Genomic DNA, 22,132 nt, shown 5'->3' with positions numbered 1-22,132 from the left:
AGGTGAGAGAAATATATAGATATATAGCTTGTCGATGTGTTCCTCTCCCTCTATATATGTATATATCTCTCCACACATATTTTGTGGGGTGGGGAATTTGACTCGCACTGTCAAATTCTTTGTGCCCTGGCTTCATGGAGAAGAAGAAAATAGTTTCATTTGTACAAAAGAGTTCTATGTACAAGCGTTCATGACTTGGGGGTTGTCTTTCCCTTGTTGGTTGGTTTTTGTCTCTCAATTTAATATAAATAATGCAGGAAATCAGCCCAGCTGGTGTGTGAGGGCTGGAGGTGCAGACAGGTCCAAGCGGAGGGCCGCTCTTCTGGTTGTGCCCCTACACCAGGGTGTAGGATTTGGAGTAGGCCCCGGCCCCCTGCTTCTGAGACCTCCCTACCCCTGATGTGCTCATCTCGAGAAGTGAGTCCCTGGAGCCCCCCATTTTGGTGTGTGGGCCCCCGGCCCGCGGAGGCTCAGTGCTGGGGGCCGGAGGGGCGGCACTGGGGGCAGCCGGGGGCTCGGCAGGGGTGGGACCGGGTGCCGGGGGCGCCGTGCCGGCTGGGGGAGCTGGCATGGCCAGAGTCCTCTGAGGTAAGGTGGCTGTGGCGGCGGCCCCCGGGTGCGGGAGGCCCAAGGGCTTGCTGGCGGGGTCCAGGGTCAGGTGGCGAGCCTGGGGCTGGTAGGTTCGAGCCAGGTTCCTGATGGAGGCCTCGCGGGGCGGGACCACGGGGCAGGGCTCCCGCCCATCTGCCTTTCGGAAGAAGGCCTCCGACTTGGCGTAGAGGGGCAGGTTGCAGTAGTCACCTGGAATGGAGGAAGCAGGGCGTGTTAGCGGCAGAGGCCTCTTGGAACCAGCGGCCAGCTTCTTCCCCTACCCCTACCCCTCAGTCTTCTCCCTGACCTGGCATAGGAGTCCCCCCACTAGACGGGCAGTAAAGAGTCGAGGAAAGATGCGTTACTTGGCCTCTCTGAGCCTCAGTTTTCTTATCTATGAAATGGGGATAATCATATTTCCCTACAGGAGTACTGTGAGGAGGGAATGACATAAAGTAAGGAAAGCGCTTCAGTACAGTGGCTGGCGCACAGCAATGCTCAGTAAATTGATCCCCGTTGTTAACTGATCACTATAGCCGATCAGCGTCAGCTGGTGGAGAGCTCATTTCTAAACAGGGATGTCCTAAGAGCTCTGGCTGTTAGAAAGCATTTTTTTTTTTTTTTTTTTTGCCATGCCGCGTGGCTTGCGGGATCTTAGTTTCCCGACCAGGGATCGAACCCAGGTCCATGGCAGTGAAAGCACCAAGTCTCAACCACTGGACCATCAGGGAATACCCTAGAAAGCTTTTCTTTACTCCGAGGAGGAAAGGAATGTCACTCCCTGTCACTTCCCCACATTCAGCCCGATTCTGTCCTCTGAGGACCCCCAGAACAAGGCCTTCCCCTCTTTCTTACCGAGGCCTTTCAGACATCTGAAGTCAGCTACATTTCCCCGTCCCTCTCCTTCGTCTCCTCTTCTCCAGGCAGAATGTTCCTAATTTCTTAAAGTGCCCCCACGGGACAAGCTTCTAGGACCCTCACATGCTGATCCCTCTGCCCTGTGAGCACGCTCGTCTGTGCACGTGCCTCTCTCCCGTCCGCTGTGCCAGGCGCTTTCCTTAGGTCACCTCGTTTAGTCCCCACAGCCCCCTGCATAGGTTAATACCTGCCTGCATTTTGCAAGTGAGGAAACTGAGGTTCAGAGAGATTAAGTAGTTTGCCCAAATTCACACAGCTACACAGGGAGGGGGAGTCATTCAGGGCTGCTCGTCTCCTAAGTCTTTATAATTTCTGTTACCCCAGGCTCTTCTCTAGATGACCCTGAGCCCCTAGGTCAGCACGGCCACCTAGCAAGGCCAGTGCTGAGCAGACCAGATTGCCTGCTTTGACAGCCTGGGCCTTGTACCCTGTGGCCCTAATGTCTGTTGGGGGGCGTCCCTGCTCCCCTCCCCCTGGTTATCCTGGACCTGCCCTGCTGACCCCAAAGGACATATGCTCTGGCCAGGCCCCTGGAGTCAGATGGTTCCCAGTCAGGCTAGGCCATTGCCCACCATGAGGTTTGGCCACCACGGGCTGAACTGCCAGGATTGCTCCTTTGGGTCTAGATTAAGTTCAAACAGTATTGAGACCAATGGCCATTGGGCAGCTGACCCCATAAGCAGTCTCTTTCCATCCTGGCATAGCTTCAGATTAAGGGAATGATCACTACTTAATGAGAACCTACTACTATGTGCCAGGCACGTATATCATTTCTAATGATGCTTACAACAATGCAAAGTATATGCTATCAGTTGCATTTTACAAATGAGAAAATTAAGCCCAGAGAGGTTAAATGACTTGCCCAAGGTCACAGCGGTATTAAGAGGTTAAGCCAGGATGTGCACCCTGATCTGCTTGCTCCCAAGTCCTTGTTCTTTGCACTACACCCCGACTGCCAAGGAGCCGTGCTGGGCTGGCAGGACCCAGGTGCAGTTAGGGCTAGGTCTAGCCAGGGCTCGTGGGGTTTGGGGGCAGGGGACACAGCAAGGGAGGTGGTCTGAGCGCTCACTCTTGTTGGCCCGGTGAGGGATGGGCACAGCCACATTTTTGCCCCGGTCGGCATCCTGGGGCTTGGGTGGGGAGGCGGTGAAGCGGCAGATGCCAGGCTCTGAGGGTGTGCTCATGGATGTCATGCTGTCAGCGTTCTCATTGGTGCCTGTGGTCATCTGGTCGGAGGAGCTGTCAGAGATGAAGCATTCGGTGATCTCAAACTTGGCATGCTGCAGTTGTTCCTCCAGCTTGGCATGCTCATAGGCCCGGGCCAGCTCCTCATAGGTGGAAGAGGCGCTCTCAGTGGACACCATGCTGTTCCGTCCTTTGTCTGGGGAGATGGAAGGCACAGAGTTGAGGGGAAATGAGTGGCACCCCCCATATTCATTGCAGCATTATTTACAATAGCCAAGACATGGAAGCACCTGTATGTCCATCGGTGGATGAATAAAGAAAGAATATGTGATATATATATAAATATATATATACACACACACATGCACACACACACACACACACACACACAAAATGAGATATTACTCAGCCATAAAAAAGGAAATCTTGCCATTTGGGAAGATATGGATGGACCTTGAGGGCATCATGCTAAGTGAAACAAATCAGACAGAGAAAGACAAACACTGTATGATCTCACTTACATGTGGAATCTAAAAAACCCCCAACAACAACAAACAAAACCCCCAAGCTCACTGATACAGAGAATAGATTGGTGGTGGCCAAAGGTGGGGGGTGGGAGTTGGGCAAAATGGGTGAAGGTGGTCAAAAGGTACAAACTTCCGGTTATAAATAAGTCATGGGGATTTAATGTACAGCATGATAACTATAGTTAATAACACTGTATTGAATGTTTGGAAGTTGCTAAGAGAGTAGTTCTTTAAAGTTCTCATTATAAGAAAAAAAATTGTAACTATACATGGTGACGGATGTTAACTAGACTTACTGTGGTGATCATTTTGCAATATATACAAAAAATACCTGAAACTAAATGTTATAGATCAGTTATATCTCGATAAAAAATAAAGTGGGTTTATGGGGAAAGGGTGTAAATGAGATCAGACCGAGCAGTTCCCCTACCCATAAGCCCAGCAGCCATCTGAAAGCCTGACTATGGAGTGGACCAGGCTCACTAGATCCTGCTCTCCGCCTGTGAAGGTAGTGGTGGTGGCAGAAGTGGGATATTTGATGTGCTGCCTAATGAAGGGCAGAACATCTTTCATTCTTGATAATAAGTATCACCCTCTGAGCAACACTTAGCCTTTTCTCCAACAAACATCATGTGTACCATTTTCTCTGTCATCTTTTGGGAGAGCAAAATGAAATCCTTGACCAAGCAGAGCTCCGCTAGGTCAAGTGTTTTTGTCATAGCCACAGAGTGAGTCAGTGACCAGCTGGAAATGAAACGGACCTGTGCCTTGGACTCCAACAGCTGGCGGGTAGGAGTTGGGAAAACCGAAGGTGGAGATGGGTAATGGGGGAGCTGGAGGAGAGTGAGCAGAGTGCAGGCAGGTCCTTGGGCTCACCTGTGTCCTGGGAGAGGCTGGCACTGTAGCTGTCACTCTCGGTGACAGTGACACCATGCTGGGAGCCCACAGTGCGCCAGTCGGAGGTGAGGGTGCGGGCGGGTGTGGAGGCCTGGCACTTGGTCAGAGTCCACTGGCTTGAGTACCGGTTCCGGGTGCTGTGGGCTGACTTTACATTCTTCCTGGACACTGGATCTGCACAGAGGAAGCAAGAGCTAGTACCCTCCAGCTGCAGGCATTCAGGCTTGGGCAGCTGGCATTAACCAGAAAGGGCAGCAGGAGCAAGGGAGGAGGCAGAAGCAGCCACAGAAGCTCCCCTGGGAGAGCTGAGCGAGCTGCCTTTCCTGACCACACAGCTATCTGTGGGGGAGGAGAGCAACAGTGTCGGGCAGTGGGTGGCGTCCTAGTCCTCCCCGGCCACCCTGTCTTCTCCTTCAGCCTGGGAAGAATGTCACCTCATCTCCTGCTGCCTCATGACTGTCCATTCACTACAGTCCTGGATGTATTCATACAGGATGAATACATACAGTCCTGGATGTATTCTATGCTTATGTCCAGAGTTACAGTGGAAGATGCAGAAGGCCCTTGGAGAGAAAGAACAACTAACCCTCTCAAAATTTCTAGGTAAGGAAACTGAGGCCCAGAGAGATAAGGTTAGTGACATGCCCAAGGCCATAGCTAGTGAGTCTATAATCAAGGTCTCTAGACTCTAATTCCAGTGCTCTTTCCCTTCTTCCATGCTGCTCCTCCCTCCTTTTTTTAAAAAAAATGTCACCTCTGTCTTATGCTGTGCCCACGAAACCCCCTGTGGGAGGAGGGCTGTCTCCCCGGGGATAATGCATACTGGTGCCTGGCCGGATGTCAGACATGTCGATGAGGGGTCCTGTGCTCTGGATGAGGGCTGGGTGGTGCAAGGAGACACCGGTGCAGAAACTCTGAGGGTTGACAGCTTGGCTGAACTCAGCATCAGTCACAGGGATGGTGGCCTTGTCATCTCCTGGGGGAAGAAGTACAATCAGCAGCAGTCCTTCCCTTTGGGCACCATCTTTGCTTCCCAAATTTCTCTCTGTCTTTATCCAACAATGAAACCAAGAAAGGTCAGGTCAAGTCTTCCCATTAACGGAGGAGGAAACCTAGTCCTTGAGAGAAGCTGCAGCGAGTTCCTAGGTTGTTGAGTTGTTGATGGGGCTGCTTCTGGAACCCTGGGCACTGTGTGAGGACTGCTGGTTGCCCTTCGTGGGATGTGGCCTGGGGAAGCACACTCAGCAGGACAGAGAGCTCACGGCACCTGTCACTCACCCAGCTGCTTGATGCCCTCCTTGTCCTCGATGAGTAGCTGGACCCTGGGGATGTCAATGTGTAGCCGTGGGCCCTGGGGTGGCCCCTTCACGGGGGTGTCAAAGCTTCGGTTGTTCTTGCTGTGGAGACAAGGGCTGGAGGTGGGTGACTCAGCAGCTATAAGGGGTTGGGGGAGGGGTTTTGCAGGACAGTGGGGTCTTAGAAACCTGTACCCTGAAGGGAGGAAGGGGGAGGGGAGGAGAGAGGAAGCAGCTATGTGACACCCACCTTATCAACATTTCTGCCAAACTCTTTGCATCTGCAAAACAGTAGAGAGAGGGGACTGAGTGAGAATGGAGTCTGAGAAGGATGAGAATTGGAAGAGGCATGGGGAACAAGGTGGGAGAACTTCCTAAAATGGGGCCAGGGCTTGTCTCCTGGGAAGAAATATAAGGAGTTCTGAGACAGTCCAAAACATAAGGTCTCACTGCTCCCAATTCAGGATTTGGCTCAGTTCTGCTTTCCTTCCCTCAGATTTTTATCTAATAGGGAGATCCTTCCCAAAGCAGAGGGTATGTAAAGTGCTCCATCAGCTTCCTGAATTGACTCTAATCAAACAAAACATCATAGCAGTCTGGAAATGGGCATCAGTGGTAGGTCTATCCTCAGTTATCTGTTGGGGAGAGGAGAGAGTGGGGAATGAAGTAGAGGGGGTCAATGGGTATCTCCAGATGACATCAACCAAGAAGCTTCATTTCCTTCTCTAGGGCATCTGTCCCCAAAAAGTCCATGGATGGATTTGAGGGTCACTGTTTTGTCTCAGAGGAGCCTTGAATAGGTTCAGGACTCTCAGGTTAGGAATTGATAAGAGAGGAGAAGCAAAGACCCAGGTAATCCACTAGACCTCTGATAACTGAGAATGATCTGTTAGATCGAATCTAGCTTCATGAACGCATTCAACCATCTATCTACCCACTCATCCATCCATTCATTATTGGTCTATCCACCTGTCAATCCATCCCACCCATACATCATGCATTCATTCAACTACCCATCCATCCATCCAGCCAGCCAGCCACTGATCCAACCATTCATCCATTCAACCATCAACCCATCCAACCATCTAATCATCTGTACAACCATCTGTTCAACCATTCATCCAATCATCCATTCATACAACCATCTATCCATCTTATCATCCAAGTATCCATCCAAGTATCCATCCATCCATCCATCCATCCATCCATCCATCCATCCATCCATCCTTCCACTGATCCAACCAACTAACGACTCAACTATCAATCCATCAACCATCCAATCTTCCATCAATCCATCCAACCATCCATCCATTTAACAACCATTAAACACCGACTGAACCATCCTTTCATCTACCCAACTCCTAAACAAACACCCTAGGCAGCCTTAGTCACTCCCTCTTCTGTGCTATTATTGTGCCTTGGCTGTGAATTCTATAAGGGCATGGGCTGTTCCTTCTTCATTCATCTTTACAACTCCAATGTCTGGCAGTATCTACAATACAGCAGATACTCAATAAATGTTTTCCAGATGTGTGAACAGACATTTATTAAGCAACTAGTGGGTCCTGGGGAAATCAAGGTAAATCAGACCCATTCATGCCAGACTATGGTAGCAGGTGTTGGGACAGGGAATGATATTAAAAATATTTAGCACCTGACAAGGCATGGAAACAGCTCAGTCAAACCAGAGCGAAGTCCTAGAGGACACTTGCAGGTCTACTCTTTAGTGGCTGGGTCCTAGGAAAGTCTCGGGGATCCTATGTGAGAGAATGGAGCATCCAGGGTAGAAGGGAGCAACATCTATTTACCAATCAACATGGAAATGTTTAAATATTTTAACAAGCAATATGGTTTTACCACTGTGTACCTCTAAAAGTCAGCCCTGGTGAGGGCAGGCACAAAGTCTTGGGGGCATAGAGGAGGAAGCAGCGAACAACTAAGGGGTTTCAGAAGGCTGGAGTGGCAGCTCTCCCTTCAAGGGGACACGGGCACTCTCCCTTGTCCAGATGGTGCTGTGAGCCAGTGGAAAGTGGCCAGCGTGGCTGAGGGTCAACACTCCCTCCCAGGAAGCCCATGGGAAACTCGCCCACCTCGGAGTCGCTTCAGCCGCTTCTCTTTCCTCTTCTTGCGAACGATGAAGAGCAGTGCCACCCCCAGGGTGGCCAGGATGACCGGGCAGCCAATGGTGAACAGCTTCTTCACGTCGTCCCCCTCGCCTTGTGCAGACTTGATGGGCGGGATGGTGCCTGAACAGGGGTGAAGAAGGGAGTCAGACGTCCCTTATGAGTTGAGTGTTATGCAGAGTCTCACGGGCAAGGTAGCCCTTGGACCTCTTTTGCTGCCTTTGGTCTCACTCTGATCTCTATTTCCTGGTGCAGAGCCCCAACTCTCCCCTCTGCTCCCCCTAATTCTGGTCCCATCAGGACAGCCATGAACAGTTGTGTAGTTTTTATACTGCATATGATATTAATGACTTCCTTTTAGAATTTTCCTAAAGTCTCTCAGAGATAGTCTACTGCTTGTTGGAGTTCAGTGTTCATTTCTAGAATGCTGAACTTAGATTCCCACATCCCGCTGGTAAGGTTGAGGGGGATGGTGAGGACCGTAGGAGAGAGAAGTCAGGGAAGTGGGATCCTGTGCTCTCTTCCCCAGATGGAGGCAAAAGCCACTAAACATCCTGCATTCTCTCCCTGCTCCCCATCCCGTGGGCAAAATCTGCTAACCTGGGGGGCTGCAAGGAGGCAGTGTTGAGTTCTCCTGCTGACATAGCCTTCTGTCAAGCCCTGAGGCTTGCTGGTTTCAAAACCTCACTTAAGAGTCATCTCCTTCATGAAGCCTTCCTTGTTTGAGCCCATCCCCTTCCGATACCACTTTCATTCTGTTTCCTTAACACATAGGTAGACTCAGTTTAGCTTGTGACAGCTGGTCCCTATGAATTCAGCCCTCTGTGTGCTTAAATGCATGTGTGTGCATGAGTGTGAGGTGCCCCCATGTGGCAGATACCAGTTAGTACTCACTAAACATCTGTGTGCTCATCTACATTCCCCAGACTTCCTGGCAGTTCGGTTAGAACCATGTTACTAGTTCTGGACAACAGAGTGCGACTAGAAATGATGAGTATTACCTCCTGGCCAGGGCAGTTAGGAACTGCTGTGCCTTTTTTCTCTCTCTCTTGTTGGTGACCACGGAGGCTACATGTTCAAGATGGCATAGCTAAAGGTGGTGGCCAGCCAACCCTCACGAGGTGTTATGAGAGTGAGAAACAAATCTTCATTGAATCAAGCCATGAAGCTTTTAGTGTTTACTTGTTACTGCAGCACAGGCTACCCTGTCTTGGCTAATGTACCATCTGAGCAGAGGGTTCTTATAGGGCAGGACCGCAAGTGCCTCTCTACTTCCCTCTCATCTCTTTGAAGCAACGGAGAGCAAGGGTTGCATCTTCAAGGGCCCTCTGTCTTTAGCGTTACTGACCTGCTCGTCTGCCTATCCATCTGTGTTGTTCACAGGTATATCTACCCACTTACCTGTCTACCCGTCTGCTGCTCCTTGGCCTGTCCTTTGCTTGCTCATTCACCTGTCAGCCTTTGTCCCTGACTGTAGTCCTGCCTCTTTGCTACTTGCGTGTCTATCTCTCTACGTGTCTGCCTCTCTGCCAGCTTCCCTGGCAGCACCCTGCTCCAGCCCTGCCCACCCTTTCCGACTCACTGCCATCGTAGTCCAGGGTGGCGAACTGGGCGGTCTCGTTGCCGCAGCCAGCGCTGTTGCAGGCCCTCATGCGCAGCTCGTACCACGTGGCCTCTCGCAGCTCGGTCAGAAACACCTCCCCGGACCTGTTGGCGCGCAGGCCCTGCCAGGCCCAGGTGCCCTTGGGCCGGTACTCCAGCACGATGGCTGTGATAGGGCAGCCCCCATTGCTCCAGCCCTGCAGGTTAAGCCGAGCATGTGTGGAGTTGATGTGGGTGAAGAGGTGCTGGTCTTTGCTGAAGGAGGGCTCTGGGGGGCCAGAGGGAGAGAGAGAGGTTAGAGAGACTGGGAAAGATTGCCCTGGGGCAGCTGGGACCACAGTGGCTCCAGGGGATCAGGGGGAGGTGCAGATGGGAGTAGGGATGCTCCAGGGGACAGAGGGGGAGGAAGAAGAGGAGGGAGAGAAGGACGAGGGGAGAAGGGAGAGAAGGACAAGGAGAGGAGGGAGAGAAGGACGAGGAGAGGAGGGAGAGAAGGACGAGGGGAGGAGGGAGAGAAGGACGAGGAGAGGAGGGAGAGAAGGACGAGGGGAGGAGGGAGAGAAGGACGAGGAGAGGAGGGAGAGAAGGACGAGGGGAGAAGGGAGAGAAGGACGAGGAGAGGAGGGAGAGAAGGACGAGGGGAGAAGGGAGAGAAGGACGAGGAGAGGAGGGAGAGAAGGACGAGGGGAGAAGGGAGAGAAGGACGAGGGGAGAAGGGAGAGAAGGACGAGGAGAGGAGGGAGAGAAGGACGAGGGGAGAAGGGAGAGAAGGACGAGGAGAGGAGGGAGAGAAGGACGAGGGGAGAAGGGAGAGAAGGACGAGGAGAGGAGGGAGAGAAGGATGAGGGGAGAAGGGAGAGAAGGACGAGGAGAGGAGGGAGAGAAGGAGAAGGAGAGGAGGGAGAGAAGGACGAGGAGAGGAGGGAGAGAAGGACGAGGAGAGGAGGGAGAGAAGGACGAGGGGAGAAGGGAGAGAAGGACAAGGAGAGGAGGGAGAGAAGGACGAGGAGAGGAGGGAGAGAAGGACAAGGAGAGGAGGGAGAGAAGGAGAAGGAGAGGAGGGAGAGAAGGAGAAGGAGAGGAGGGAGAGAAGGACAAGGAGAGGAGGGAGAGAAGGACGAGGAGAGAAGGGCCTGGCCAAGGAGGAAGACAGAGGCAGGAAAAAGGAAGAGGTGAGCCACCCATCTGCCATCCCACCGCAGGGAAGTGGGGCCAGTTTCTCATCACAGATGCTGCAGTGATGGGAACCAGGTGGAGTCTCCCCTCGAGTCTCCATGCTTCCCTGTGCCCTCCTTCCCCACCCCAGCAGCCTTCCACCCCGTCCTGGGCCTTACCCCGCCCGTGGGTCTTGGCCTCAATGATCTCACTGATGCGCCCGGAGCCCACGCTGTTCTTGGCCGCCAGCTTCACCTTGTACCAGGTGCCACACTTGAGGCTGTCCAGCCTGAAGGACCGCTCGCTCGAGCTGACGAACACATCCTTCCACTCCTCGCTGTTGTCCACCGAGTACTGCAGCACGAAGCCTGCCCGGGAGGTTTGCCTGGCTCAGGTCGGGCAGGGCGGGGCCTGGGGTACCCCAACAGGCATCATGGGGCTGGGCGCCGCAGGGGGCAAGGGGGTGCTTTGGCCATTGGGATGGGGTGGATGCAAATTAGATGCAAAACAGAAAGGCCCTTGGGTGAGTTGTAGGGCTCTCTCCTGTCAGCGCTTGTGTTAGGGTTGAGAAGCCGAGGTGGGGAGGGGAGCAGAAACCAGAGCTGTGAGGCTTACAAGGGGTCCTTTTGAGACCCTACGACTCCATATTTAGTCCCCTGGCCCCGGAGCGTAAGCATCCCTTGGGAGCTTGTTAGACATGCAAATTCTCAGCCTCTACTCCGGACCCCCTGAGTCAGAACCTGTGCTCTTACAAGATCCCCTGGTGATTCATATGCATGTTTAAGGCTTGAGAAGCACTATCTAGAACATTTGTCTACTTTTACAGATGCGGAAGCTAAGGCCCAGAGAAGAAGACAGGCTTCCTAAGAAAGCAGACGTCCTCAGGTTCGCACAGCTCACCAGTGGCAAGGAGGGTGGGTGTTCTAAAGCCCAGACGTCTAGGCTGGTATATTTTCCATGGCACTTGGGTAACTCCCCTGTAGTCTGAATCGCCCCTCCCCCATTATTTCCTAAGCATCATCAGGACAAGCAGTGGGAGCGAGTGAAGCCCTTCCTCTGCCCCTGGGCCCAGAATCCTTTCCCCTGCCTCCCCCCTCCTCATCCAGACCCCTCTCACCTCGGATGGAGCTGCCCCCATTGTCACCTGGAATCCAGGTCAGGGTGATGGACGAAGCGGAGGTTTTGGAGACAGTTAGGCGGGGTTGGTCCGGGGGAACTGTGAGGGGAGAGCCACCAGCCCGCACCAGAGGGTTCATCTCTGACACTGGGGTGGGTTGAGGGCGAAGGGCTGGCTCTCCCACCCTCTTGGTGCCACCCTCACTCCTGCTCATTCTCCTCTCTAGCCCTCCTGCCTCCTCTCCCACGGGGACCCTCTGATCCACCAAGGGTCTGTCTCCCCAGTGGCGGGTCTTCTTCCCTTTGACAACCCTCTCTCTCACACGATGGACTTCCTGCCACTCCTCCATCCCTGTCCCCAGCGGAGCCCCACCCGCCACGCAGGGTCTCACCTTGCACCAGAAGGTTGACGATGATGGTGTCGAAGCCCCCAGTGTTGGTTGCTGTGCAGGTGTAGTAGCCCGAGTCCTCAGCCTTCACGGCGCGCAGCAGCAACGTGCCGTTGGTGTGGATGAGCCGGTGCCCATCCATGGACACAGGGATGGCCGAGTCTTCGCTGCGGGGGTGGGGGATGGGTTATAGCAGGCAGCCCCTCCTCCGGGGGCCTCCCCCAGGTCTGCAGGCAGTTAGAGCTGGGAGCAGTCGGGGGCTGGCTCGGGGACCCTGGATTCTTGGGCTGTTACTCAGTGCTTCCCGGGCACATCCAGGAATCTTGGCCTCTTCAATCACCCAGGGAAGGGAGATCCTTGGTAGCCAACAGAGGGGAGCCAGGGAGACCAGGCCTGTGTGTGAGAGCGGTAGCCGTGTACCTGGCTGGGCCCCCGCAGGGCTGGAGGTGACTGAGTCGCTGGAAGGGAGGGACATTGGTTCTCTTCATGGCTCTTCTGCTGTGCCCATCCCCGGGGGTCACCTATCCCTGCAGGGTCCCGCACACACCTGTCCTTGGTCCACTTCACGGCGGGGGCTGGGTCTCCCACTGAATTGCAAGGCAGCCGGACATCCCTCATCCAAGGTGTGGTCACGGTGCCCCCAAAGGATATGATCTTTGCTGGGGCTACAGGAGAGAAAGGATGAGAGACACCCCACTTTTACCACCAACACCGCACTGGCTCCCCTTTCTCAGGGCTCCTGAATTTACAATTCAAGTCCTCCTTTCCCCTACCTGACCGCTACCTTGGGCTTGGGGTTGGGGGAGAGTCTAGGAAATTTCAGATGGGAGTCATTGATTCAACAAACGTTTATCAAATACCTGTTTGGGCCAGGTTCACAGGAGGCTCTGAGGAGCCACAAAATGCATAAGATCCGTTCCCTGTCCTCAAGTTGCTCACCCTCCAAGAGGGAGACAGACACTTACAAAAATCATTAGGGGGCTTCCCTGGTGGCGCAGTGGTTGAGCATCTGCCTGCCAATGCAGGGGACACGGGTTCGAGCCCTGGTCTGGGAAGATCCCACATGCCGTGGAGCAACTAGGCCTGTGAACCACAATTACTGAGCCTGCGCGTCTGGAGCCTGTGCCCCGCAACAAGAGAGGCCGCGCTAGTGAAAGGCCCGCGCACCGCGATGAAGAGTGGTCCCCGCTTGCCGCAACTAGAGGAAGCCCTCGCACAGAAACAAAGACCCAACACAGCCAAAAAAAATAAAATAAATTAATTAAAAAATAAATTAATTATACTGTTGGATTCTCTCTCAAGTAAAGTATCACTTAAAAAAAAAAATCATTAGGGTGAAAAATACTATGGTAGGGGTAGAGACAAGTAACCCTCAGAGCAGAAAGGAGGAGGAATGAACTCTGGCAATGCAGTGGTGGTGGAGGTGAAGGCCGGGGCGGCTTCTGGAACTGGAAGCTTTGACTTGAATCTTGAAGGCTAAGAAGGAATTCACCACACAGAGAAGGAAAGGCATGTCAGAAGGGGGAACGGCACTGAGTAGAGGCACGGGGGCCTGAAACACACGATGAGTGGGAGGATCCTTTGGGGTGACCAAAGCCCAGGGTGAGTGAAGAGGGGGCAGCAGAGCCGGGGCCAGAGCGGTGAGCTGGAGGAGAGCATGGAGGGCTCTGCTGGCACCTCAAGGAGTCTGGGCTTCCCCTTGAGGTCACGAGGAGGCTTACAAGTAAGTAGTGATATGTTCAAAATAGAGTTTTAGATAAATCCCTGGCTGCTTGCAGAGGATGGTTTGGTGGAGGTGATCTTGCAGGATGAAGACCAGGGACAAGACAGTGGCTGGAGTGTAGGCAAGAGGTGATATAGGGTGGTGGAGAACAGACTAGGGGCTCAAGGGAAGGAATGCCAGGACGTGGGGTCTCCCTAGTTTTGGGGAAGAGATAGAGGGGGAGGTGAGGGTGACTTCCAGGATTCCAGCTGGGCCGACCAGATGGGTGCTGGTGCCCTCGTGGAGTTGAGGCACACAGGAGGAGGAGCAGGGCAGGTGGGAGAGACGGGAAGATTCTGCTCATGCTAAACCTGGGCGACACCCACGGGGGTAGCTGGAAAGCAGTTGGATATAAATGTTTTGGAGCATGAGAGAGATGACTGGACCGCACTGATGTGAACTCAGCAGCAGAGTGACTGAGGTCACCAGGAGGGGGACTGCAGATTGACAGAGGAGTGGCAGAGCCCTGGGGTCCACAACATGCAGGCGCAGAGGAGGAAGGCCTTTCCCCGGGGAGACAGGAGCACGCTGAAAGGACCCTGATGCACAGGCGGCATCATGGAAAGCAAAGGGAGGCAAAGATGCCAAGGCCCCAGCGAGAAGGTAGTCATGTCAGGCACCTTGGAGATCTCCAGGCCCAGGGTTGAAAGTGTTAAATTAACCACGCAACCACGTGCTTCGGGGGGCCACAGTCAGCCCCACTGGGCCACGGGACCCTTCTTGGGGAGAGGGAAGATGTAAGGTGGCTGAGGAAGCAGTGCTTAGAGGTTTGGGCGCAGGGAATGGAGGTTCCTCTCCTCTGAGGGCAGCGCCGGGGCGATGGGCTTGGGAGAGGAGGTGAGGTCTGGAGGGGCCGCCGAGGAACAGAAGGCCGCCTGGGGCAGTGGAGGACCGCCGGGGGCCAGAAAGACGTGGACTGGGCAGAGGGGCCCAACGAAGACAGCCTCCATCGCGGGCAGAGGGAAGTAGTTGGGGGCCTCGGGGATGGTGCCAGGGGCTCTAGAGATCCCGTTCTAGACCCAGTTCTGCCCTGTGGCTGGGACTGCCTCCTGTCCCTCCACCTCCCAGGGCTGCTGTGAGGACAGAAGAGCATGATGTCCACATCTGAGGAAGTACGAAGCCCTCTGGGAACGTGTTCCGTTTAATTTCCACAGGGGAAGGGGCCAGCCTTCAGCCAAGACGCCCAGGCTCTCAGACCATGCTCTGGGCCAGCGCCAGCTGTCCTGGGAGGATCGGAGGCCCTGGGCCCCTGCCCTTCTGAAGGAGACAAGTCCAGAAGAAGGGGTGGGTAGCCCCTCTGGGAGGAGGGGCCGGGGGAGGTTAGACACCTGAGGCCGCGTGGAAAGAGCCCCGACTTGGAGCCAGAAGAGCTAGCCCACCACTCTCAGCTGTCTCTGCAGACCGTGCCACTCCGGCCTCAGAGTGTCCACTGGAAAATGGGATGACAGCCCCTGCTGGCAGGGCAGCTGCGGGCCCTCCATTCAGTGCCCGCTGACCCTGAGCCTGAGGCCGGGGAGGGCAGGCGCCTCTCGGGTCTCAGCCAAAGGAAGCTGGTCACCCCTGGAGGGCGGCCGGGCTGAGGCAGGCACCAACCATCTGAGCCCTGGTCCTGGGGCCCCAGGGCTACAGCGACAGGGGACTGTGGGATGAGGGAGGGCCCAGAGAAGCCCAGGGTCAGAGCAGAGGCTGGAAGTCTTGGGCCTGTGTGGCTAAGTCCCATGCCCCAGAGTTAGCGCGGGCAGGCGGCCTGGCAGCTCCGCGAGGTGGCCTCTGTCTCGATCTTGGGCTGAGGCCTCAGAACTGGCATTCCCGGTAAAGTGGGGGTACACGTGCCCCCATGCCACACTTATGCCCAGGTCAGGGGTTTGGCGGGGCACCCCCAAGAAACAGACGTGGTCTTATTCACCCTGCGCGCCCCATCTAGCCCACAGTCTCCTTCAAGGCACGCCCCCTGTAAATGTCTGTTGACTGAATGAACCACTGATCGGTGGGGTCACCCCTACCTGAGGTGCCCCGGCTTTGGAAGGAGGGGGCCGTCTCGGCAGCTCTCTGCGCCGTGGAAGCAGTGTACCCCACCTCAGTCCCCTTTGGAGGAGCTGAGCTGGGCTGGAGTTGGGAGTTGGGGACCAGGGCGCATTACGCCCAGCTGAGCTGGGTAGAGTTGGGAGTTGGGGACCAGGGCGCATTACGCCCAGCTGAGCTGGGTAGAGTTGGGAGTTGGGGACCAGGGCGCATTACGCCCAGCTGAGCTGGGTGGAGTTGGGAGTTGGGGACCAGGGTGCATTACGCCCAGCGCCCCTGGCTAGCGGTGCTGCCTCGAGCCTGTGGTGAGGCTTTCTGGGAGTCAGGGGGCAGCAGAGGCCCGGTCTTGGTGCGTGCAGGAGGGAGGAGGGCGGCCGCCCTCCCCTTACAGCCAGGTCACCGACAGGGTGGAGGGAGGACATCCCCTCCCCGGGGAGAACCGGAATTCTAGGCCGGGGCGGCTTCTGCCCCCTGCCGCAGTCCCAGGCTGCTCACCCTTGCCAGCAGGCTCGATGGTCACCTTCTCGCTGCCGTTGCCCCGGCCGGCAGAGGTGACGGCAGCCACCCACAGCAGGTACTGCTGTCCTCGGTTTAGGTGGGCGATCCGGTAGAAGAGCTGCTCCGGACTCGTCTCATACTCGCTGGGAGCCTGCGGGGCAGAGGCGAACGCATGCTAAGAACCAAGGCTCCTGGGCCTCCACCTCCGCCTCCAGCCTTGCTGGGGGCCCTGGGCTCAGAGGAGGTGGTGGCCGGGTTGGGGGCCGGGGAGGCAGGATCCTGCCTAGTCTGCCCTTTCTGGTTTTGGAGCCACACTGAACAGAGTTTGCCCTGGACTTGGCACGGGGCTCGGCCCTGGGAGCTGACGGGCCTGCTCTGGCGTGCTGCTGGGTCAGCCTCAGTTTACCTCTTGGACTGAAATAGGCGCTGGCCACTGTGGCTCCAGGCCAGGAAATGTGAGTGTTCTGAGTGAGAGATGGAGGAGAAGGGAGAAGGGAGGAGGGAGGGTCTCAGGAGAACCCTGAGTAAAGGGAGTCTCTGGGAAGAAGCTAAATGACTACATTTGCCTTATTAGGGCTGTAGACAGGCTCCCCCAGCCTGTCCCCACTCAGCGTCACCTCCCAGCCCTACTGTCTAATTACTGCTCCTTCATTCCTCCCCCCTCTCCCCCCACCTCTGGGGGACGAAGGAGTGGGACAGGGAACTAAGAAACCTTCAGGGGGCAGCACTTTATTAATGATGATTAGTGGTATAGATCACCATATATGTATTTGTAGGTTATATAAATCTATAAAATTTTTTTAACCAAATGACAGTTTTGACAAGTTGCCAACAAAACAATATGGGATCCCAGTGGTTTTACCAGTTGCTTTGATGAAAAGATTACGTTGCCTTGGAAACCAGAGGCTCAGATATTGAAATGAATTTGAGAAGGAGCTTTTGATAAGCGCTAGTTTGCAGACCTCCTGTCAGCCCCTTCCCTGGTGCAGGCGGGATGGGGCTGACTTTCATTTTATTTTATTTTTTGGTCAGCTGTGGGGAAGGGAAAGCAGGACAGCACCAGGGCATCTTTGAAATCAGGGAGGAAGTCTAGGGAGGGGGAGCAGCCCCGGAACATATGGGGGGCCCCCAAGGCCAGAGGGAGCTAATAATTAGTTATCTCTGCAGTCACGGGATCCTGCACATACACACCTACATGCACACGCTCACACACACGGACATGTAGACACATTCACGCACGTGCTGAGGGACAGACCACCAGACAGATATGGGGTCACAGAAGGACATTCTCTGTCCGGCATGGGAGGGCTGAGGGGCCCAGTGACTTATAATAGGAGAAAACATCCTTTTTGGCCCCAGACTGTCTGCAGGGAGATGCTTGGGAGAAGGTACAGGCATCCCCACAACACACACAGAGCTCCCTGGCAAACTCCTCCTCCTGCCTCCCTTGTGGAGGTCTGGCCTTGAATCCAGGAGGTCCCTGAAAGCCACCCTGAGCCCTAGTAGTTGGGAAGTCCTCTCAGGCTGTAGCACTGGGGGACCGTGTGGGTATCTGCAGGTCATATCTGAGCACGAGGCAGGGCAGGGCAGTGGCCTTGATACCTGCTTGCCTCACTTGCTATGTGATCCACAGTGTCTCCCATGGTTTCTGGGGCCTCAGTTTTCTCTCCTGCAAACTGAGAAAGCAATACAGCTCGGCCTACCCTGTGTGGTTACAGTGAGGCACATATGAGGCAAGGGGTGTGCAAGTCTTTTGTAAACGGGGAAATGGTCTTCTCCTGGCACATTTTTCTGTGAGGGTGGAGGTGTGTGTGTGTATGCATGTGTAGAGAAAAGTTGAGTGTACTTGCTTGTGTGTGTCAGTGTGTACCTGAATGTACATTTGTGTCTACACAGGGCAGGAATGCTTTGGCTTCCCCCTGAAGGCATTAGCATATTACCCAGATCCTGGGTGCCTTCTTTTAACCTGGATTCCCTAAGAATGTCCTGAAATCACTTTCAGAAATACACAACTCTACTCCCAAATAAAGTCCCAGTGAATCAAAGGTTAAAAAAAGGTACAACTATGAAAGAAGAAACTATAGGTTAATATTTATCTGTCCTAAAAACAAGAATAAAGGTAAAAATCATAAATGAAAATGATTTACAAATTTAAATTATACAAAAAGAAAACCTATGGTATAATAGAAACTAGACTCAAAGGCAAGCAAATACTTGCAACATATAGGATCAAAGATGGTTATTATCCTTAATGTGTAAAGAGCACTTACAAATCAATAAGAAGAAAACCACGATACACCCAAATAAAAAATGGACAAAGGACATGAATTGACAATTACCCAAAGATGAAAAAAACAGCCAGAAAACACATAGCAATAATCAACCCAACTAGTAATCCAAGAGATATAACTTAAAACAAGACCTCTTTTTAAAAAAATCCCAACTGTCAAAAAAAGAAAAATATATAACACCTTGGATTAGTATGGGTGCAAGGAAGAAGTATATACTACTTATAATGCTGTATAAGAAGTATAAATTGGCGCAAAATTCCTGAAGAGTAATTTGCAAACGTGTATGCAAACCTTAAGAATATTCGTACTCTTTGTGACCCAGGAATTCCTATAGAACTTTAACCTAAGAAAAAAATAAAACGTGTACATAAAAACTTTTATGAAGAACTGTCAGTGAAACATCATAATGGTGAAAAATTAAAAACAGATTAAATATAGAATAATTGGGGGACTGGTTAAATAGATTATGTACATACAGATGATATTTTAAAAGAATACTTGATGTCACGGGAATCCTCTGGTGGTAAAGTGGTTAGGGTCTGCGTTCTCACTGCCAAGGGCCTGGGTTCAATCCCTGGTCGGGGAACTAAGATCCCACAAGCCATGTGGTGCAGCCAAAAAGAAAAAAAAAAAAAAAGAATATTTGATGTCAAGAATATTTCAGTCAAAAAGAATAGTCGATGGTGTGGGAAAGTGCCTTCATATGTTACATGAAAAATGCAGATTATATCACATTGTGTAAAATTTTATTTTAATTTTGTAAAAACACCGAAACAAAACCATGGTATGCGTACAGATCAAAGAGCGGAAGATTACACACCAAAACATTGCCAATGTTTACCTTTAGGGAATGAGGGTACAAGTAATTTTTACTTTCCTCTCTATATTTTATATGTTTACAGAATTTTCTCAATAAAATCGTATTATTTTGATAATCAGAGAAAAGCAACAAGTGCATTCAGTTGTTTGGTAAAACTTCTAACGGGCCTCAATGCAGCTCTGGCCAGCCCCAGGGTGGAATTCCTGGGAACCCGCACCATTTGTAGTTTCCCACATCTATTCCGAGGATGCCGCACACACACGTTCGTACACTCCAGTGTGTACACACACACTCGGACTCACGTGCATTTGCCTCTCACCCCACACTCACTCCCACAGTCTTGCACCATCACACGTACACGAGTGTGCCCTCACTCCTGGAGCTCTTTCATAAATGAATTTGGGATGCAGTCGTTTGGAATCTGGAATGTATCTCTGCAAAGCAGTCATATTACACAATCACACGTGGTGGTTAGGTCCCCTGGTCCCTCGTTCAGCCCAGTCCCTGCCATGCAACATGGCTGAACTGCAGTTCTCATCACACTAGCACATCTGCCCCACCCCCCCCACCCCCCCATGTGACAACGTCTGATGGGAAATCTCCCCAGGAGAGAGGCGGTTCCTCCATGCTCGGGCCATGAAGGGGAAGGAGGCAGGGTCCCCAGGCCTCCAGCAGCAGGAGGAGGGCATGGGGACCAGGCACTCTGCTCCGGAGCCTGGCAGATGTGTCCCCAGCCAGTTGACTGGGGATCCTGGAGCCTGAGTTAATGAGGAGGCCGTGTTCCCAGATACCAATCCCTTTGAAAGACTTCATTATCAGAGGAAGTAATGACCATACAAACCCAAGCTGGAGAATGAGTTCCCACCCTCTCATCAATTTATGAAGGGAACCTTGCCCAACGTCTAAGGCTTTACAATTGTCAGGCTGCTAGTAATTCATTCATCAAACACGTATTCTGTGACAGTGATGTTCCAGGCACCATGTTCCGCAGCTGGGGACCCAAAGATGAATAGGTAGATGCTGCCCTTGTTCTCACAGAGCCCCTCAGACCAGTGCGGGAGACAGGTGAGTGAGCAGCTAACTGCCGGCGAACGCATTCAGCGTGTGCTAGAGGATGAAGAACATGCCATGGGCGGCAGGATCCGCAGGGGCAGAGGGGTGGGGGGTGAAAGGCAGAGCGGCTGTCCAGACGGTGACAAGCCGAGTGTAACAAGAGCCTAGGATGTGTGTGTGTGGGAGGGGCAGGAGGAGGGGGGCAAAAGGGGCAGAAGACATGGCTGAAAATGTACCAATTGCAAAATTGGTACAACCCCCCAACAAGGGCAGGGTGTGCTCAACCTAACACCTGCAGACCCCGTGATCCAGGAGTTCCTCTCATAGGCCCAACAGGAACGCATACACAAGAGCACCAAGAGACACGGACAAGTGTTTTCACAGCAGCACCATCTGTAATAGCTCCAAACAGAAAACTACCCAAATGCCTATCAACGGACAACACAATGGATAAATACACTGTGACACACACACGTAATTGAAAATTATACAGAAGTGACAGTGAATGATCTCTAACCACACGCAACAATATGGATGAAATTCACAAACTCAAAATAATGTTGGGTCAAAGAAGCTAGGCAAATGGTGTGTGTGTGTGTGTGTGTGTGTGTGTACTATAAAGTACAAAAAGAGGCAATGCTAATCTGAAGTCAGGATGGTGGTTACGCCTGCAGGGGGAGGGTGGTGACCTTCTGGGGTGTTGTCCTGTTCCCTGCTCTGGGAATCCCCCCTTCTGCGTACTTGGATGTGTGAAAATTCATGGAGTTGTATAGTCATCATATATGTACTTTTTTTCTGCATGTGACGTAGTGGCTGTGAGGATGGAGAGGAGGGGACGGAGTAATTGGAAAGACATTTCTGGGCTTCCCCTCTGGTAATAGAACTCTGGCCTCACTGGTGAGGAGCGGGGCCCCCTACAGCTCAGAGGGTAATTCAGAAAGGCCACAGGAAAGCAGAGAACAGAGGATGAGATGATGACACAATTACCGAGCAATTTCAGGGCAGCTTTCCGGGCTGCCAGAAGCTCATCTGCAGGTGCTGGGGCTGCTGTCACATCACAAGTTGCTGATGGAGGGGGAAGCTGGCCTCCTTCTGCCCCCTGCTCTCCCCGGTCCTGAGCACATCTCTTGATAGTACTCACGCCACCCCCCCCACCCCCCGCCCCGGGGAGCACCCCTCTGCTTTTCCCACTAGACTGGAAGCGCCCCAAGGGCAGGTGTCTTTGCACCTGCTCTTGTAACTATAAGAGGTGTGCTCCAGAGCAGTCACCCAGCAGAACTCTGGTTGAGTGGCTGGAGATAAGGAAAGAGGCAGAGGGAAGGATGCCTATTATGGGATATGGGTGCATATCCCACGGCACCCTCATCCTCTCGTCCCTCTTAGCAGCCCTCAGTAGAGGGCAGGGGTTAGCCCCCCGCACTGTGCCCCAGCCTGGGGGCTGCCCACTTTGCTCCCGGGTTTGGGCAGATAGAGCTATCTCTCAGCCCTCTCCCCTAGGCTAGGCCCAGACCCTGGCCCAGAGAGAGATGCCTTTGCCTTCCCCCATCTGTCCCCCATCTTCTCCTCTCTCTTCAACTGGCGCCATGCTGAGGGGGCCGCTCAGGGTAGAGCTCCAGCAGCCCTCCAAGCCCGGACTGATCATACTGAAAATTTGATTCATTTCCAAAGGCCGTGGGCCAGCGAGTCCCCAGTCCAGAGCTCTGGGATCTGCTAGGAGCTTCCTTGGTCAGCCAGACCAGAAGAGCTGAGGCCCTGTCCTCCCACCTGCTTGAACGTGACCCCTGACTCAAAGGAGCTTCCAGGGCTTGTGATAATCTTGCAGCCCCTGGAACAGAGGACTGACCCAAGATGGACTGGGGTAAGGCTTTAGCCACTCTTGGGTGACCAG

At 53.3% G+C, this 22,132-nt stretch overlaps 1 protein-coding gene across 1 annotated transcript in view; it reads right to left on the bottom strand.

Annotated features, from left to right (window-relative positions):
* Positions 1-334: 334 nt before the first annotated feature.
* DSCAML1 (DS cell adhesion molecule like 1) overlaps positions 335-22,132 on the bottom strand; it is a 352,019-nt gene continuing 330,221 nt past the window's right edge. Inside the window, exons 21-33 of the mRNA XM_068555005.1 lie at positions 16,078-16,231; positions 12,346-12,463; positions 11,802-11,965; positions 11,411-11,509; positions 10,473-10,661; positions 9,119-9,406; positions 7,504-7,659; positions 5,664-5,694; positions 5,397-5,515; positions 4,942-5,094; positions 4,098-4,292; positions 2,579-2,890; positions 335-801 (exon numbers count right to left, since the gene is read on the bottom strand). Coding sequence (XP_068411106.1) covers positions 335-801; positions 2,579-2,890; positions 4,098-4,292; positions 4,942-5,094; positions 5,397-5,515; positions 5,664-5,694; positions 7,504-7,659; positions 9,119-9,406; positions 10,473-10,661; positions 11,411-11,509; positions 11,802-11,965; positions 12,346-12,463; positions 16,078-16,231 — 2,445 coding nt within the window. The remainder of the gene's footprint in view (positions 802-2,578; positions 2,891-4,097; positions 4,293-4,941; positions 5,095-5,396; positions 5,516-5,663; positions 5,695-7,503; positions 7,660-9,118; positions 9,407-10,472; positions 10,662-11,410; positions 11,510-11,801; positions 11,966-12,345; positions 12,464-16,077; positions 16,232-22,132) is intronic.

The sequence above is a fragment of the Eschrichtius robustus genome, chromosome 11 (genome assembly GCF_028021215.1).
Source record: "Eschrichtius robustus isolate mEscRob2 chromosome 11, mEscRob2.pri, whole genome shotgun sequence".
Classification (NCBI taxonomy): Eukaryota; Metazoa; Chordata; class Mammalia; order Artiodactyla; family Eschrichtiidae; genus Eschrichtius; species Eschrichtius robustus.
This window is presented reverse-complemented; position numbering and strand designations above follow the sequence as displayed.